This window comes from Hylobates moloch, unplaced genomic scaffold (genome assembly GCF_009828535.3).
Source record: "Hylobates moloch isolate HMO894 unplaced genomic scaffold, HMol_V3 SCAFFOLD_8, whole genome shotgun sequence".
Classification (NCBI taxonomy): Eukaryota; Metazoa; Chordata; class Mammalia; order Primates; family Hylobatidae; genus Hylobates; species Hylobates moloch.
The window spans coordinates 11559660-11577555 of NW_026652283.1; the positions used below are offsets into that span (position 1 = coordinate 11559660).

General features: G+C 41.3%; 1 protein-coding gene across 1 annotated transcript; it reads left to right on the top strand.

The window, feature by feature from the left end:
* The first annotated feature begins 766 nt into the window (after positions 1-766).
* On the top strand, positions 767-17538 carry DDX47 (DEAD-box helicase 47). The gene is made up of 12 exons (XM_032159660.2): positions 767-1355; positions 2028-2121; positions 8740-8928; positions 9193-9264; positions 9495-9613; positions 10199-10270; positions 10756-10872; positions 11423-11569; positions 12093-12230; positions 13540-13610; positions 14796-14925; positions 16980-17538. Exons 1-12 carry the CDS (start codon positions 1269-1271, stop codon positions 17109-17111), a joined length of 1368 nt encoding a protein of 455 aa, XP_032015551.1. The 5' UTR covers positions 767-1268; the 3' UTR covers positions 17112-17538.
* The last annotated feature ends 358 nt before the right edge of the window (positions 17539-17896 follow it).

Sequence of the window (17896 nt, forward strand, 5' to 3'; positions counted from 1 at the left end):
GTGTTTTAGCAGAATGTGATATCTGTGGGCCTATATTTTAATATGCTTAATATATTTTATGCTTTTCTCACTCAGCACTAGGTTTTTGAGATCTAATCATATTGTTAAGGGCATGTTTGTAGACACCATGTTCACATTTTAACTATGCATTTTCCCAATGACGGACACCAGATTGCCCCCAACTTCCCATCCTCAGGAATAAGACTGCAATGAGCACCCTGTGCAGTGGGAGACCCAGGTGACAGGCCACAGGAGGGCACTCGCTGGCCATGGGGCATGCAACATACAGCTCTGAATTTGCTGCTTTCCAGAATAGCCTTTAGTAGCTTCACGGTCTTGGTACTTGGAATTCTCTCACTCTGGAGTAATTATCTCCTGGGATCTTAAAGCGTTCTCTCCTGCTCAACATTGAGGTCTTAACTCAAAGATCACTGTCTCAGAGAGGCCTTCCCAATCTCACACTTATCCCCACAACCCACCCTCCCCAGGTTACTCTGTCATTTTTACGTGAACAGGGTTTCACTCTGTCGCCCAGGCTGGAGTACAGTAGCACGATCTCCACTCACTGCAGCCTCAACCTCTGGGGTCAACTGATCCCTCAACCTCAGCCCCCTGAGTAGCTGGGATTACAGGCGCATGCCACCATGCATGTCCGGGTGATTTTTATATTTTTTGTAGACACGGGGTTTCGCCATGTTGCCCAGGCTGGTCTCGAACTCCTGGGCTCAAGTGATCCGTCCACCTCGGCCTCCCACAGTGCTGGGGTTACAGGCGTGAGCACACCCAGCTACTTTTCACAATTTGAAATGATCTGTGACAGCTTATTTATGATCTGTCTTCTTTTTCTCTACGAGGGCAGGGGTCGCTGTCCTATTCACCTAGGCATCTAGCATAGTCTTAGCAAATGGTAGGCTCTCAACATTATTGAATAAAGTAATGACATAATAAAAAATAGTATTGTGATATCAATCCATTCCAAACTCTATGGTTAGAAAAGCAGGGAACATAACTGGCGACACACCTAGGGAAGGCTCTTTAAAAGGGACCTAAAGGTCAACTGGAGTCCCTGGTGATCAGCCCCTTCTGCAATCGGATCTGTTCCGCAAGCCTACGCGCCCATATTCACGGGGCCCCACCCGCCTAGCGGACGGGTGCAATCCCCGGCAAGCCCGCAGGGGGCGCCCAGAGTACGCCGTCCGGGGAGAACTAAAACTACATTTCCCAGCATCCCGCGCGCCGCAGACCCACTTCCGGAGACCTCAGACAAGATGGCGGCACCCGAGGAACACGATTCTCCGACCGAAGCGTCCCAGCCGATGGTGGAAGAGGAGGAAACTAAAACATTTAAAGACCTGGTGAGAATGGATGACGCTGGCTTCTTTTATGTACTCTGGTGCTAGGCTCAGGCAGACCCCAGTTACCTTAGATCCCGCTCTGATAGTGTACAAAAGCATCTTGGGGCCTAGCGTGGGTTTTCCCGAGAATTTCAGAGGGCTGGGTTTCGGACGTGCTCCGAGTTTGGGTGGTGGGAGGGCTGCTGGGCCCTGAGACCCCCCCATTTGCCCTATTCGCCACTTTAGTGTGGCAACGTTTGTATGTGTCCAGGAGGTTGTACATATGGGGAATTGGTCTCTTTATAACTGGAGCTTTGGAGTCAGATGAACCAACCAGATTTGAATTTTGACCCAGTCTCTTACTGAGGACAAGTTGTTACCTCTCTGTGTTTCTCTTTCCACATCTGTAAATTGGGGATAGTAATAAGTATTTACCTCGCAGAATTGTTGTGACGATTAAATGAGATGATACATGTAAAGCACTTGGCCTTGGCCTTGGTGAGCAGAAAGTGTTCGTTAAGCCTTGAGCTACTGTCTCATGGTATAGTTAAAGAGTAGGCTCTGAGATGCACAGTAAATACCTTTTAAATCAAGTACGATGGTTGTACATGATGGTTCTGACAAAGTCAGTTAAGTAGGAGGGAGGTAGGGGTGTGCTGTTCTTGGCTAAGGTATATTTTTCTGAATTCTAAGGGTGTGACAGATGTGTTGTGTGAAGCTTGTGACCAGTTGGGATGGACAAAACCCACCAAGATCCAGATTGAAGCTATTCCTTTGGCCTTACAAGGTAGGTTGTATGACTTCGTACAGATTTAATATAAAGTTATCTCAATTAGATACCCCTTTTGAAAGCTGTTGCTTGCATACTTCAAGTGAAATAAGGATATGGTCACTAAAGGTACAAAGTTTGGGTAATGGTATTTGAAAATGTCATTCTCCAGTTTTACTGAGCTTACTTTCTGTCTTAATAGCTGAAAGGGTTTATTCTCTGCCACAGATGCTGACTTTAAGGAAGCCCTAGATTAAAGTATATTAACGACAATCTCGGTAGACTATGCATCAATGGGCGCATACTTAGGGAAGGATGCCTGGAACACATATGTGTGTCTTGAGGAGTTGAGAATTCTTGCTGTGAGGCATGTTTATCAGATTTGTAAAAGAGTAGTTAAAGCAGATTGATGGCTACTGGAACTGAAACTAACGGGATGAACTTTTTTCTTTTTGAGATCTTTTTTTTAAGATGGAGTTTTTTTTTGAGATAGAGTTTCACTCTGTCGCCCAGGCTGGAGTGCAGTGGTGCGATCTTGGCTCACTGCAACCTCTGCCTCTCAGGTTCAAGCAACTCTCCCGCCTCCGTCTCCCAAGTAACAGATTACAGGCGCACCACCATGCCCGGCTGATTTTATATTTTTAGTAGAGACGGGGTTTCAGCATGTTGGCCAGGCTGGTCTCGAACTCCTGACCTCAAGTGATCTACCTGCCTTGGCCTCCCAAAGTGCTGGGATTACAGGTGTGAGCCACTACATCTGGCTGTAACAGGATGAACTGTAATAGGAGTAGAAGTAAAGTCCTGCTCTTAGATTCCTAAAGTATCAACTTTACAGGATTAGGGTGGGTGATAAAAGAGACCCAGAGGTCTTAGTTAACTGAAATCTGTTAAGATCCTCAGAGAAAGTGAATGTAATCATAGCAATTATTATAAGAGGGGTAATGTGGCTAATTATTGTTAGTATTACTGTAGCTATTACTGTATTACTATATTATTAGTGATTAATGTAAGCTATAATTACTCATGAGTAATTAATGTAGCGATTATTATTGATAGTAATTGAAAAATTTAATGATTTGAAGAGCTGTCATGTGGAAAAGGGGTTAGACTTACTCTACAAAATTCCATTTGCTCTTTCCATAAATAGTTACTATTTGTTGCAAACGTAAGGCACTGGAGGTTAACAGTTTGTCCTCTCCAAGAGTCTATAATCTATTAAAGAGATAATTATAAATTTATAACAAGTTGAACAGGGACCTAAGAAAGTTACATTCAGAGTGCACTGAGGGAGAAGAGATTATTTCTAATTAGGATGGATTAGAGAAGATTTATTTCATTTTATTTTTGGCTGGGGAGGTTGGGAAGACATGTGAGCTGAACCTTGAAGACTGAATTTAGAAGGATTTAGACATTCAGATATGATGGGAGGGGAGGACTTTCTAGGCATAGGGAACAGCTTGAAAAAAAGCCATCTGGAAAACATGGGCATGTATGGAGATTTGCAAGTACTTAGCAGAGTGGTGAAAAAGTTTAGTAAGGTGATTGGGGCCAGATTATGAAAGATTTGAGTGCTGGGTCAAGGAATTTGGTCTTCGTTTCATAGGCAGTGGGGCATTTTTGGAGATTAAGGATTTAGAGTTGTACTCTTGGAAGATTAATCTCATAGCTGTGAAAGATCATTAGAAACAAGAGACTGAGTTTGGGAAACCAATTAGTAGGCCTTTGTAATGATTTTTGCAATAAATAATGGGTAGGGTGGTGGTAGACTGAAAAAGAAAATGTTGGAAAAAGAATGATTATGATTTTACAACCAGTTAAGCAAGTGGAAGGCAAGGAAGGGGTGGGGAAAATCTAAGTTTCTAGGCTGTATGTTTAAGGCATATTATTGGTGTACCACTGATACAAAAAGGGAACAGGGGAAAAAATTCAGGAAAGATGAGTTCAGTTGGAAGTAATTGATTTTGGATATCAACGAGATAGAGTTGACATTGTGGGAGGGGAATGGGGAAATGTTGCTCAGGGTACAGTTTCAGTTAGCCGGGATGGGTAAGTTCTGAAGATCTATTGAATAGCATGGTGACTACAGTTAATAATGTTTTGTGTATTTGAAAATTGCTAGGAGAGTGGATCTTAAATGTTCTCACCACAAAAATGACAAGTATGTGAGGTGACAGATATGTTAATGAGCTTGATTTAATCACTCACAAAGTATACATATATCTGAACTTTGCATTGTATACCATAAGTATAATTTTTTGTGAATTAATAAAACTGGGGGACAATAAAAAAGAAAAAAAATACCCAGTTGGAATCCTTGGATTGGAACTTGATTGAGAGGCCAGAGCTGGATATAGACACAGTATCCAAAGAGCGGTTATAGCTGAGATTGGAAATGGATTAGATTGGCAAAGATGACAGAGGAAAATAGGAAGATTCAACAGAGGGTTGAAAATCATGAGAGTATAGTTTCACACAAATTAGGGAAGGGAAAGTGTTTCAAGGAGGGGCTAGTAAGCACTTCCAACTTATGCAGAGAAGTTTGGAGGATAAGGATAAAGACTGTGTAAAGGCCAGTGGTGGGAAAGAAGTATCAGCGGCCCGCGTTACTTTCAAATAGCAAGAAGCGTTCGTGCATTTTAACTTTTCCAGCTTGCCCTACAGCATAGGTGAGAAGAAGGAGTCCAAATAGCTGGCAGTAATCCTAAAATTATTTTAATGTTTTCAGCCATAAGTTTAAATTTGATGCAGAAAAGAATAGGGAGGGGTCAGTGGAAGATTACTAGGAACTGACAGAAATGGTCACCATGGAAAATGTCTTTGTCCTTATTCTTGGGTTTGTCTCATTCTAATGAGTAGTTTATAAATGCTTCATTTGAATCTATAGGAATGATTCAATAATCTAACTTTTGTTTTTGTTGCTGTTGTTATTCGATTAAAATAACTTCTAAATTTGAATGTGGTACTAATGACGTTTTCAGTTTCTGCAAAGTTAATAAGCCCGGATTGTCCGCTGTTCTTAAACCTTATAACAACGCTGAATGGTAGGTAGGGATAATTAATTTATTAGTGAGGAAATTGAGACTCAGGGAGTTAAATCCTTTGGCTAGAGTCACCTAACTAATTATTGCTAGAGCTGGAATTTGAACATAGAATCTTATAGCTCAAAAAACCTCTGTTAATGGACCTGCATCAAAGTTTGTTACTATCAAGAGATCAAAAGTTGTTTAATGGGCATGGTGGTTCATGCTTGTAATCCCAGGACTTTGGGAGGCTGAGGTGGGAGGATTGCTTGAGACCAGGAGTTTGAGACCTGCCTGGGCAACATAGTGAGACACCATCTATTTATGTCTGTTGCAGAGATCACTTAGAGTTGTCCTCAAGGAATTTCAAACAGTTTATTAGTGGCTGCCATATAGCAAGCACTTATGTTCAGTGCTAGCAACGTGGCAGGTCTATATGACAAAATTTATGCTGCTCTTATGGAGTTTATGCATGCTGATATATTCTCTACAGGTATAAACTGAAAAGGCTTAGAGGTTTCTTCAGAGATGAAGAAAGGAGATGACATAGAAAAATATATCAGTTTCACAAACTGAGGGTTGCTCTGAGGGACTTATTAAAAAACTGAAAGCAGTGCAGGTCTCAGCTGTGGGCAGCGAGCAGAGCTTATTGCTTCATGAACCAAGCGACTTCAGCTCCTTTACTTCCCTAAATCTTTCTTATGTACTCCTTTCTTCTGAAATGTTAAGATTCCCTTGACAAAAAAAGGACAAATCCTAGCTCCCCCGCCCCCTGTTCCCTAAGGTGTATTGTGTTACACAGGCTGGGATGGCGGTATCCCCAAGGAGTTGAGGAATAAAAAGCTTTGGGAATCATTTGCTTACACTGACCTTTATTTCTCAGATAGGTAGATGCTGTTGCAATTCATTGTTACCTACCCTGCCACTGGGAACATTAAAATAAGTAGATGAGTGAGACATTTTATCCCTGGATTGTCATTTGTCCGTAATCTTTAAAAAATCAGTCCATTGTCTGGTTTGACTTGTATTTCACATCTTGCATATGCTTTTGAATGGAAAACACTGATGTTAATGAAAAGAAGGCTAAAGAATAGAATTCACTAGGATACACTGTGATAAAGACACACTGGAGACTGGGAAGAAAAAGAGGTTTAACTGGACTTACAGTTCTGTGTGTGGCTGCGGAGGCCCCAGAATCATGGCAGGAGGCAAAAGGCACTTATTACATGGTGGCGGCAAGAGAAAATGAGAGACATGCAAAAGCAGAAACCCCTGATAAAACCGTCAGATCTCGTGAGACTTATTCACTACCATGAGAACAGTATGGGGGAAACTGCCTCCATGATTCAAATTATCTCCCACTGGGTCCCTCTCACAACATGTGGAAATTATGGGAGTACAATTCAAGATGAGATTTGGGTGGGGACACAGCCAAACCATATCACACTGTTGTCTGATCTGGCATGGCAGATCCTGGTTTAACTGATTAATGTTTAAGAGGTGGATCTTACAGGTATGTTCTACTTGATCAGTGACATTGAACACCACCGATCACTCTTCTTTCTTGAAGCTGCCTTCCTCCTTGATTTCCAGACAGCATTTTCTTCTGTCTTTCTAGCTGTTCTTTCTCAGTCTCTTCTTCTGGTTCTTTTCCCTTTGACTTACGTTATCGATTCTGTCTTTACCCTTTTTTCTTACTCTGAAATACTACATAACATTTCTCACTCAGTCCTCAAGCTTAAACCCTGTCTGCATCAGTGAGTCTGTGTTCATCAGAATCATCTGTGGAGCTGCTCTTTTTTTTAAAGAGAGATTTCTAGGTCCCAGCCAAGACCTACTGAATCAGAATTTCCAGGCATGGGACGGGGCATATATATATATATATGTAAGTCTCATAGATTATTTGGAAGCATCTGCCCCAGAGGGAGTACCAGCGGTAGGATACTTATGGCTCCCATGTCTGTTCTAACCCCCACTTTTTTCCTGAGCTCCAAACAAATGTGTTCAACTGGTTTTTAGACATATCTCTAAACAAGTATGTCCAACTGGTTTTTAGACATATCTCTTTGAGTTTACTGCAGGAATCTTAAGTTCCAAGTTCCCTGTGTGGAAACCAAAGTCCTCATTTTCCTCACCAGGACTAATTTTTCTGTTGCCGATATCTCAGTTTTTGGCTTTCGAGTGTCCTGTACTAAAAATGTGTGAGTCACCCACATTTCCTTTTGTTAGTTTCTGAATCTCGTTCCTGTGCTCATCCCTGGCCTCCGTTCAGGCCACCATCATATCTCCCCTGAATTACATCCAGTGTCCCAGTTAAGCCTTTGTTTTCCCTGTTCTGGTCATTTAAGTCATTTCCGATTGTAAGTCATGTTCAGGTTATGTCAGGGAAAAGGGATTTGTTTATTGTAGGATTATCTTCTAGGTAAAGAAGACTTCTCAGCAGTTACACAGTCATAGAACCGGGGCAGCAACTGTAGGGGTCGTGATTTAATAGGGAGCATTCTCACTGGCCACTGTTGTAGTGCATAGCTACCTCACGGGCTACAGCCAGCTTGGACATAGTGATCTCGACTCAGGAGTTAATTTCTAAGTCTTATAAGTTGTGGCTTGAGTGGTGATAACAATCAGTGGTGACCTGTTCTTAAAGGATTACTTAGAGCATTCTTCCCTCAGAAGGAGCAGTAACTGGCATGCACTGTTAAGTTCCTTGGCTCCTCCTTATGCCATCAGGCCTAGAGTTTATCTTCCTAAACAGTAATATTGATCATGATATTCCCTGTTTAAAATCCTTCAATTCCCTCTTATAGGAAAACATCAAAACTCTAGCCTCATTCTTCTGTCTTTCTCCCTTAACACTTCTGTGTTCTAGCCACATTGTACTTCTCAGCCTAACTATGCATGCTATGTTCTTTTTATTTTTTGAGACGGAGTTTCGCTCTTGTTGCCCAGGCTGGAGTGCAGTGGCGCGATCTCCGCTTACCGCTGCCACAACCTCCGCCTCCCGGGTTCAAGCAATTCTCCTGCCTCAGCCTTCCAAGTAGCTGGGATTACAGGCATGCACCACCATGCCCGGGTAATTTTGTGTTTTTGGTAGAGACAGGGATTTTCCTTGTTGGTCAGGCTGGTCTCGAACTCCCAACCTCAGGTGATCTGCCTGGCTCGGCCTCCCAAAGTGCTGGGGTTACAGGTGTGAGCTACCGTGCCCAGCCAGCATGCTATGTTCTTTAAAGCCTTAATTCTCTTTCCTCTCACAGGAATACCCTTTCTTCCCTTCTCTGCTTACTTCCAGGTTTAACTCACTTATCACCTCTGTTAGCCTTTCCTGACTCTTCTGGGCAGTAGTTACTTTTCCTTGTGTTCTCGCTGTATTTTGCAGGGGCTTATATTCAAACTCTTACCACATTATAATGCATTTGTATATTTGTCTGTCTCACCACTGGGTTTTGAGCTTATCTAAGAGAGACACCATGTCTTTTCTGTTTATCCAACTTTCCTCTCTCCCCAGTTCATCAGATATTTATTAAGCGTCTACTTTGTGCCCAGCATTGTGTCATTGTAGAAAACACAGAAATAGTGCAAAGAGCTTACTTGGCTGTTGAATTTCTTTTTCTTCTAGGTCGTGATATCATTGGGCTTGCAGAAACTGGCTCTGGAAAGACAGGGGCCTTTGCTTTGCCCATTCTAAATGCACTTCTGGAGACCCCACAGCGTTTGTTCGCCCTAGTTCTTACCCCGACTCGGGAGCTGGCCTTTCAGATCTCAGAGCAGTTTGAAGCCCTGGGGTCCTCTATTGGAGTGCAGAGTGGTAAGTGTCTGAGAGGGAAGGGATCCTAGGTTGCTATCACAAGTGAAGAATGAGTGTGGAGGAAGGAGAATGGAGGAAAGTATTGCTAGCATAATTAATTTATTGACCTAAAGAGCTAATGTGTTGTATTTGAGCTTTGGGAAGAGTATTAATTGTAAGGGAAGAACAAATCTAAGTAGAAATCTGGCATTGGCTTTAAAAGATGTTCAGTGGACTGTGGAAAAAATTAAGGATCTCGTCTCTATGTTCTTTTTCTCTCTGTAGCTGTGATTGTAGGTGGAATTGATTCAATGTCTCAATCTTTGGCCCTTGCAAAAAAACCACATATAATAATAGGTGAGTAACTGACAAAGGTAAAAGACACTGGCAGTGATGAATTGGAGAAAATCTACCAGTGTTGCATAGAAAGACTTTGAGAAACAGATTTTGTAACCCTGTTAAATTTTTTAATTTCTTAAGTTAAATTTGGTGGAGAGCTGTGGGTGGGGCAGATAAGTTTATTTGTTTTTTTTTTTTTTTTGTCTTGCTCTGAAACATCACTGTTTCTCCTCAACCTTTCTTGGTAGCAACTCCTGGTCGACTGATTGACCACTTGGAAAATACGAAAGGTTTCAACTTGAGAGCTCTCAAATACTTGGTCATGGATGAAGCCGACCGAATACTGAATATGGATTTTGAAACAGAGGTGAGCTCTCAGTTTCTTTCCTCCTCTTAGAGCATCTCAAGGTTTCTGTTTCAAAATTTGGTTCATTGCCCACTTGTTTTATGTAGAACATTGCATCAGTATCAGTTTCATTCTTGATATTCTTCAAATTGCAGTTTCTCAGCACCCTTTTATCTTTAGAATATAGTCTGACTCTGACTCCAGAAATGGGAAATATCAAAACCGGATTTTATTTTCCATTTCATTTAATTTAGACCTTGACCTCCACCCTGAAATATCTTTATTTTCTTTGATGACCCACTAATCCCAGCTTACTTAGTTGATTAATACTTTTTCTTGACTTTTCTCTTAAATCAGCTCTGGTCTACTAATTTAAACTGTTCTTTTCTCAGAAAGGTATTTTTTTTAATAGTATTTGGTAGGGTATCAGATAGTAAATATTCAGTAAACTTTAGCTGAATCGAATTGAATTTTCGAGTCCCAAATCTTCACTTCACAGTGATATATTTAGTTTGTTATTAGTGTCTACCTCCTTCACTACCTAGAGGATTTGCAGCTCTTCCAGTCTGAATATCATACTGGCATCTTTTCCTCTTCGTGCTTTAGGTTGACAAGATCCTCAAAGTGATTCCTCGAGATCGGAAAACATTCCTCTTCTCTGCCACCATGACCAAGAAGGTGAAATTTGCTAGGACTTTTGTTTCTTCTGTATGAGAATTGATACATAAAGTAAATAGTAATAACAATAAGTAAAAATAAATTGCTTTAGTCCGTTTTCACACTGCTATAAATAACTATCTGAGACTAGGTAATTTATACAGAAAAGAGGTTTAATTGACTCTCAGTTCCACATGGCTGGGAAGACCTCAGGAAACTTACAATTATGGCAGAAGGCGAAGGGGAAGCAAGGCACGTCTTACATGGCGGCAGGAGGTGGGGGCAGTGCCACACTTTAAAACGGTCAGAAATTGTGAGAACTCACTATCATGAGAACTGCAATGGGGAAAACCACCTCCATGATCCAATCACCTCCCACCAGGTCCCTCCCATGACGTGGGGATTACAGTTCAACGTGAGATTTGGGTGGGGACACAGAGCCAAACCGTGTCATAAATAAAGAGTGTTTAGGCATCAGTGTGCTATTCTGGATCTTCTTCCTTCAGGTTCAAAAACTTCAGCGAGCAGCTCTGAAGAATCCTGTGAAATGTGCTGTTTCCTCTAAATACCAAACAGTTGAAAAATTACAGCAATATTATATTTTTATTCCCTCTAAATTCAAGGTAAAATGTTTACTTTGATCATTCCTGCGTCTCCCTCTTCTTTTCACCAAAGCATCTGAAAATGTGTCAACTCTTGATTAGGTAAGAGCTGTAATGCAGATTGGCATCCTGTCTGTTTGCTTTAGAGTGCATATCTTGCTTATATTATCACCGATAAGCCAGATATGCCAGGAATTCACAACACATTAAACCACAATACTGAGGTCATGATGTAATCATATAGTTCCTTCCCATCCCCATCCTTGAGGTAATTTTTCCTTTGTCTGCTTATTATGTGGCTTTTATTTAGGATGAAGCCCCTGGTTTTGTGCTTTGATATAAGGACTTCTCCTGTTTGCTGAGTACAGATCTCCTGCCTGCCTTTAGGCTAAGTGGGGAATATGTGGTTCACAGAGATGATAATGCTGGTTAAGGAATGCAAAGCTGGCAGCTGGAGGTCTGGATAATTGAAAAGCGACTGTAGGCTTAGTCTTTACCTTATGTATATGCCAGGTCTCCAATCCTGTCTCCCACGTTCAATGACGTACATTGTTTTGGGTTTGTAACTTAGGATACCTACCTGGTTTATATTCTAAATGAGTTGGCTGGAAACTCCTTTATGATATTCTGCAGCACCTGTAATAATACCCAGAGAACAGCTTTGCTACTGCGAAATCTTGGCTTCACTGCCATCCCCCTCCATGGACAAATGAGTCAGGTAAGGATTCATCATCATCATCAGCCATGCACTGGTGGCGTGAGCGAGATAAACCTCTTAACAGTAGGTTTGTACAATAAGGACATAAGGCACCGATGCCTGTTTCCATAATTGTTGTAATTTTATGGGCTTTGCAGTGTTGCTCTAGATACTTACTTTCTCCTTTCAGGGTAGCGAGAGGCTCCCCATTAGAATATTTCATATGTAGCTGTCTGGTTTGCAAGCTGTTGAGTTGATTTATTCAGCCCTAGTGGTAATAATGACTCTGGTCTCTAAAAACATTAATAAATTATTTCCCAGTTACCTTTCCATCATGTCAAACTACCCTTATTTTGTATCATATATTTTTTAAATTTTTTGTTGCTTCCTTATTTCTGTTTTGACCTGTGAAGCCCCATTCAAAACTTAGGGGGAAAAAAACTTCAAAAAATTTATGTCTGTTTGTTCTCGTGTTTGTCTATTTTGTGTTTTGTATTGCAAAACATATGTTAAGTTTTCCAACATTTCTTTTTCATTACCTCAGAGTAAGCGCCTAGGATCCCTTAATAAGTTTAAGGCCAAGGCCCGTTCCATTCTTCTAGCAACTGACGTTGCCAGCCGAGGTTTGGACATACCTCATGTAGATGTAGTTGTCAACTTTGACATTCCTACCCATTCCAAGGTGAGTCCTATTGCTAACTTGCCTTTCTAGTCCTAAAGTGTATTTCTTAATGGAGTGTCTTCTGTCTTTCCTTAGTTACAGCAGTTTTTTTGTTCCTGGTTAATTAAGTATCAAAAAACAAGAAAGCCCTTGATTAGTTCATTCACGTCGTCTTGCACAGGCCTGTGTATGTAACATTAATACATATGAAAGAGGTAGCCAAGGAGAGTTATTAGATGCTCATAGAAGGGGCTGGTGCAACACATACTGATCCTGTCACTGTCATTTCTTGAGAATGACAGCTTGCAGTTTTTTCGAGGTGGAGTCTTGCTCTGTCACCCAGTCTGGAGTGCAGTGGCGCAATCTCGGCTCACTGCACGCTCTGCCTCCTAGGTTCACGCCATTCTCCTGCCTCAGCCTCCTGAGTAGCTGGGACTACAGGCGCCCACCACATGCCTGGCTAATTTTTTGTATTTTTAGTAGAGACGGGGTTTCACCGTGTTAGTCAGGACGGTCTTGATCTCCTGACCTCGTGATCTGCCCGCCTCGGCCTCCCAAAGTGCTGGGATTACAGGCGTGAGCCACTGCGCCCAGCCTACAGCTTGTAGTGCTTAGTGTGTCTCAAGGTTTCTCAGCCTTGGCACTAGTAACATTTTAAGCTTTCGAATTCTTTGTTGTGGGGGTTGTTCTTTGAGTTGAAGGATTCCTAGTAGCATTCCTGGCCTTTACCCACTAGATAACAGCATCACACACTCTTCCACTTGTGATAATCAGAAATATTTCCAGACATTACCAGTGTCCCTTGAGGATGACAGAATCACCCCTGGATGAGAACTGGTGTGTCTCTTGTCTTTGTATTTAACTGCTGTAGACAAGATGCTGTCTCATTTGATTTTCGTAACAACTCTGTAATTTGGGCATGTATTTCTATTCCTGTTCAATAGATAGAAACCAAGGTTCAGAGAGGTTATGTAATTTGCAGGTAATTGTCTAACTGGCAGATGGGAAGGACCAGAGCTGTAACCAAGCTCTGCCTCGAGATCCAGTGCTGTTTTTTAAAATACCGTGCAGCCTGCGACCATGTAGATATGCTTTGTAGATGTATCTGTCTGTGAAAGAAGGGAAAGCGTTGGATCAATTTTGTGCTGCAAGGAGAATAAAAAAGATGAAGTAGAATTTGTCTCAACAAATTGCCCAGGCCATTTATTTTCTCCATGTTACGACATGAATCTGTTTTCTTTGAAAGGTTTTACAGCAGGACTTTGCATATGTAGTTTTTTTTAAACTTATAATCCATATAACTTGAATTTATTTACCCTTTTTGTTTTAGGATTACATCCATCGAGTAGGTCGAACAGCTAGAGCTGGGCGCTCTGGAAAGGCTATTACTTTTGTCACACAGTAAGTAAATCAGCTTTAGGGGCAGAGCAATGTAGAGAAAAGAGCAGAACTTTCGAGCCACTGGCTGAGAACCTGACACTACCATTTACTACACTAATCACTTTCATACTGAAAACCAGGATGAAGGAGTTAAAAGATGGGAATAATAATACCTATGTAGCAGGGTTTTGGTGAAAATTGGAGATTATACATGTAAAAGATCTAGTATAGTATTTGGCATGTAGAATGGTACCTAGAGCTGGAGAGCAATTGCCTTAGTGTCAACTCAGAAAGTATTAGAATAACTATTTCCAATTTTTTTTTTTTTTAAGAAACAAATTTTTATGTACCCAAGGCTGTTCTGTGAACAAATACCTTGAGGGATTTTCTCCCTCCCTCCCTCCTTTTCTTTTCCTTTTTTTTTTATTTGTCTCGCTCTGTTGCCTAGGCTGGAGTGCAGTGGTGCAATGTTGGCTAAGTGCACCTTCCACCCCCTGGGCTCAAGCAATCCTTCTACCTCACCTTAGCCTCCCAAATAGCTGGGACCACAGGTGCATGCCAGCACCCCTGGCCTTTAACAAAATATTTTTAGTAGAGACAGGGTTTTGTCATGTTGCCCAGGCTGGTCTTGAACGCCTGAGCTCAAGCTATCCACCTGCCTCAGCCTCTCATAGTGCTGGGATTACAGGCGCGAGCCACCTGCCTGGCCGATTTTTGTTTCTTTTTTTTTTTTTCAGCAGCTAGGTTTCACTCTGTTGTCCAGGCTGGAGTGCAGTGTCTTGATCATAGCTCACTGCAGCTTCAAACTCCCGGGCTCAAGTAGTCCTCATGCCTCAGCCTCCTGAATGGCTGGGACTATAGGCACATGCCACCATGGTTGGCTAATTTTTAATTTTTTATAGAGATGGCATCTCACTATGTTGTCCAGGCTGGTCTGGAACTCCTGGTCTCTAGTGATTCTCCTGCTTTGACCTCCCAAAGCATTGGGATTACAGATGCAAGCCACCATGCCTGGCCCCCCTTGAGTGATTTTCTAGTGGGCTATGCACAGAGATTGCACTTAACCCATATTTAGAAAAGAAATAATATGTTCAATATTGTTTAAACCTATGGTTCCTATTGCGTTGTATCATATAATAATAGTTTGGGAATGGACAGGCATTTGCGTTACCAGGCAACCAAAGCTGTGCAGTTTTCCTTCCTCAGGTATGATGTGGAACTCTTTCAGCGCATAGAATACTTAATTGGGAAGAAACTACCAGTCTTTCCAACACAGGATGATGAGGTTATGATGCTGACAGAACGCGTCGCTGAAGCCCAGAGATTTGCCCGAATGGTATGCATCTTTCTTTTCTCACCAGTGTCTGTGCAAACAGTGTTAACTGTGTGCCACTTTATTATATGAACCCTCATACTAGACTGCAGAAGCTGGGTATGATTTTATTCCAAATTTAAGATGAGCAAACTAAGGTGCAGAGATGGTAGGTAATTTGCATTAGACCATACAACCAAATGGTTGAATCAAGGCTTGGCCTCATTCTGACATTCACACATTCACAGGAACTGTTCATGTGTCACATGTGGCGAGATAATTCATCAGACTTGAGGTCAGAAGATCCAGCTGTGAACTCTGTGAGCTTGGGAAATTTGCCTAATTTCTCAGAATCAGAGTCAGTTTCTCACCTGTAAATTGGGAATAATACTTGCCTGAATACCTTATGGGGTTTTATGAGCACCAGAGAAGCTAATATAAACTCCATAGTTACTAGTAGGGGTTGATTATACCTAATCCAAAAATATGAAATCCAAAACCAAGATACAAAACTTTTCTTTTTTTTTTTTTTTTTTTTGAGATGGAGTTTCGCTCTTGTTGCCCAGGCTGGAGTGCAATGGTGCAATCTCGGCTCACTGCAACCTCCACCTCCTGGATTCAAGCGATTCTCCTGCCTCAGCCTCCCGATTACAGGCATGCGCCACCATGCCCAGCTAATTGTGTATTTTTAGTAGAGATGGGGTTTCTCCATTTTGGTCAGGCTGGTCTCGAACTTCTGACCTCAGGTAATCTGCCCACCTCGGCCTCACAAAGTGCTGGGATTACAGGCTTGAGCCACCATGCCCAGCGATCCAAAACTTTTTGAGTGCCAAAAGGATTGCCACAAGTGGAGAATTCCGTGCCTGACCTCATGTGACAGGTTGCTATCAAGACACAGTCAAAATGTTTTTAATGCACAAAAATATTAAAAATACTGTGTAAAATTACCTTCAGACAATTAAAAATATTGTGTAAAATTACCTTCATATATAAGATATATATGAAACAAGTGAATTTTGTGTTTAGAATTGAGTCCCGTCTCCAAGAGAGCTCATTATGTATCTGCAAATATTCTAGAATTAGAAAAAATCTGAAATCCGAAATACTGCTGGTCCCAAGCATTTCAGATAAGGGATACTGACCCTGTAGTAGTAGTCACAGTAATAGTGGTGATGAGAAGATTCTAGAGGAAAACCGTTGGAAGTGCTGCCTGCTTTCTGGAGTTCTGGTCTGAGGGATGGAGAAACTTTGCCCATAGTTTGTTTTTGGAGTAGCTGAGGTGCAGATCTGGTTTTTATTCTGCCCACATGGGATTGTTTTGTTTGTAAAAGTATTACATGTGCATTGGGAAAAAAATTCAAAAAATACAGATAGAATTAAAGTAGTAAGTGAAAAGGTAAACCATTCCCCACAGAAAACCATTGATAACATTTGGCTGTTTTTCTTTCTTTAGCCATAATTAGACTTTATCTAATTATATAGGATTAACATTTTTCTGTTTCAACAAATACAGATTCATGTGATCGTTTCTCAATGGCTATAAAGAATTCCATCATGTGTGTGAAATACTTACATTCATGGATGCTTATGCTTTTTTCCAGTTTTTTTCTACTTTGGTACAGTGTTAAACACCCTACTTTGTACAGCTTTGCATATTTACTTCCTCAGAATAAATTCCTAGAAGTGGACTTGTTGGGCCAAGGGATATACACAGTTAAAATTTGAATTCATACAGAATGCCAAATTGCCCCCCACCCCAAGAAAAGCTATAGCAGATTGTACTATAAGTGACAATATATGTGAATTTTTCTACACCTTGGCCAATACTGGGGATTACCCTTCTCTTAAGTCTTTGCCAATCTGCCATGTGAAACTAAAACCTTATTATTTTAATGTTCACATTTTGATTGCTAATAAGGTTAACATCTTTGTATACTTGGAGTTGGGTCTCATTCCTTTGCTAATGTCAGGCATCAGCAAGTTACTTGATACTTGATCTTAAGGAGTGGGGACTAGAATGAGTAACCTTCATGGCCAGTAATTCATTTTCAATCCCATCCTCTCTTTTTTTCTTGCAGGAGTTAAGGGAGCATGGAGAAAAGAAGAAACGCTCGCGAGAGGATGCTGGAGATAATGATGATACAGAGGGTGCTATTGGTGTCAGGAACAAGGTGGCTGGAGGAAAAATGAAGAAGCGGAAAGGCCGTTAATCACTTTTATGAAGGCTCGAGTTCTGCTGTTCTGTAAAAGAGAATTGGAGAATGAAACCTGCTCCAACAGAGATCATGAGACTGAAATCGGTCAGAATTGTGTCCAGAATGTGCTCAATGAATTCCGTACTCTTCCCCATTCTGGGCTGCAGTTTACTACAGAGTAATTCTTACAGTGCTGATGTCAACACTGTTACTTTTCTTCAACGTTGATTCCTTGCTCATGATATGAGTAGGATGTGCTCTTCTGTCACTTCACACAGACCTTTTGCCTTTTTTAGCTGCAAGTCAAGGACTAGGTTGATGATGCCCATGACCTGTAATTGTAAAGAAGCTTGGACATCTGCAAATGATATTTAAGCCATCTTGGCTTGTGCTTTATTCAAACTAATGTGAAACAATAAATTTAAATATTATTTTTAAAAGATTCAAACTCCTTAAAGACCTTGGTGTTAAAGGGCCTTATAGATTTAAATAAGATCTTGTTAATAGGTAAGAACCTGACAGTGTTGATTACATGGCAAATTCATTGGTTGTCCTAATTAAGATAAATATTTATTACTTAAAAAAATCAACAAGGAAACAAGATGATGGATAGCTTTGAAAGGGAAGTCCTGGCCGGGCGTGGTGGCTTACGCCTGTAATCCCAGCACTTTGGGAGGCCAAGGCGGGCAGATGACGAGGTCAGGAGATTGAGACCATCCTGGCTAACACCGTGAAACCCCGTCTCTACTAAAAATACAAAAAAAAAAAAATTAGCTGGGTGTGGTGGCGGGCGCCTGTAG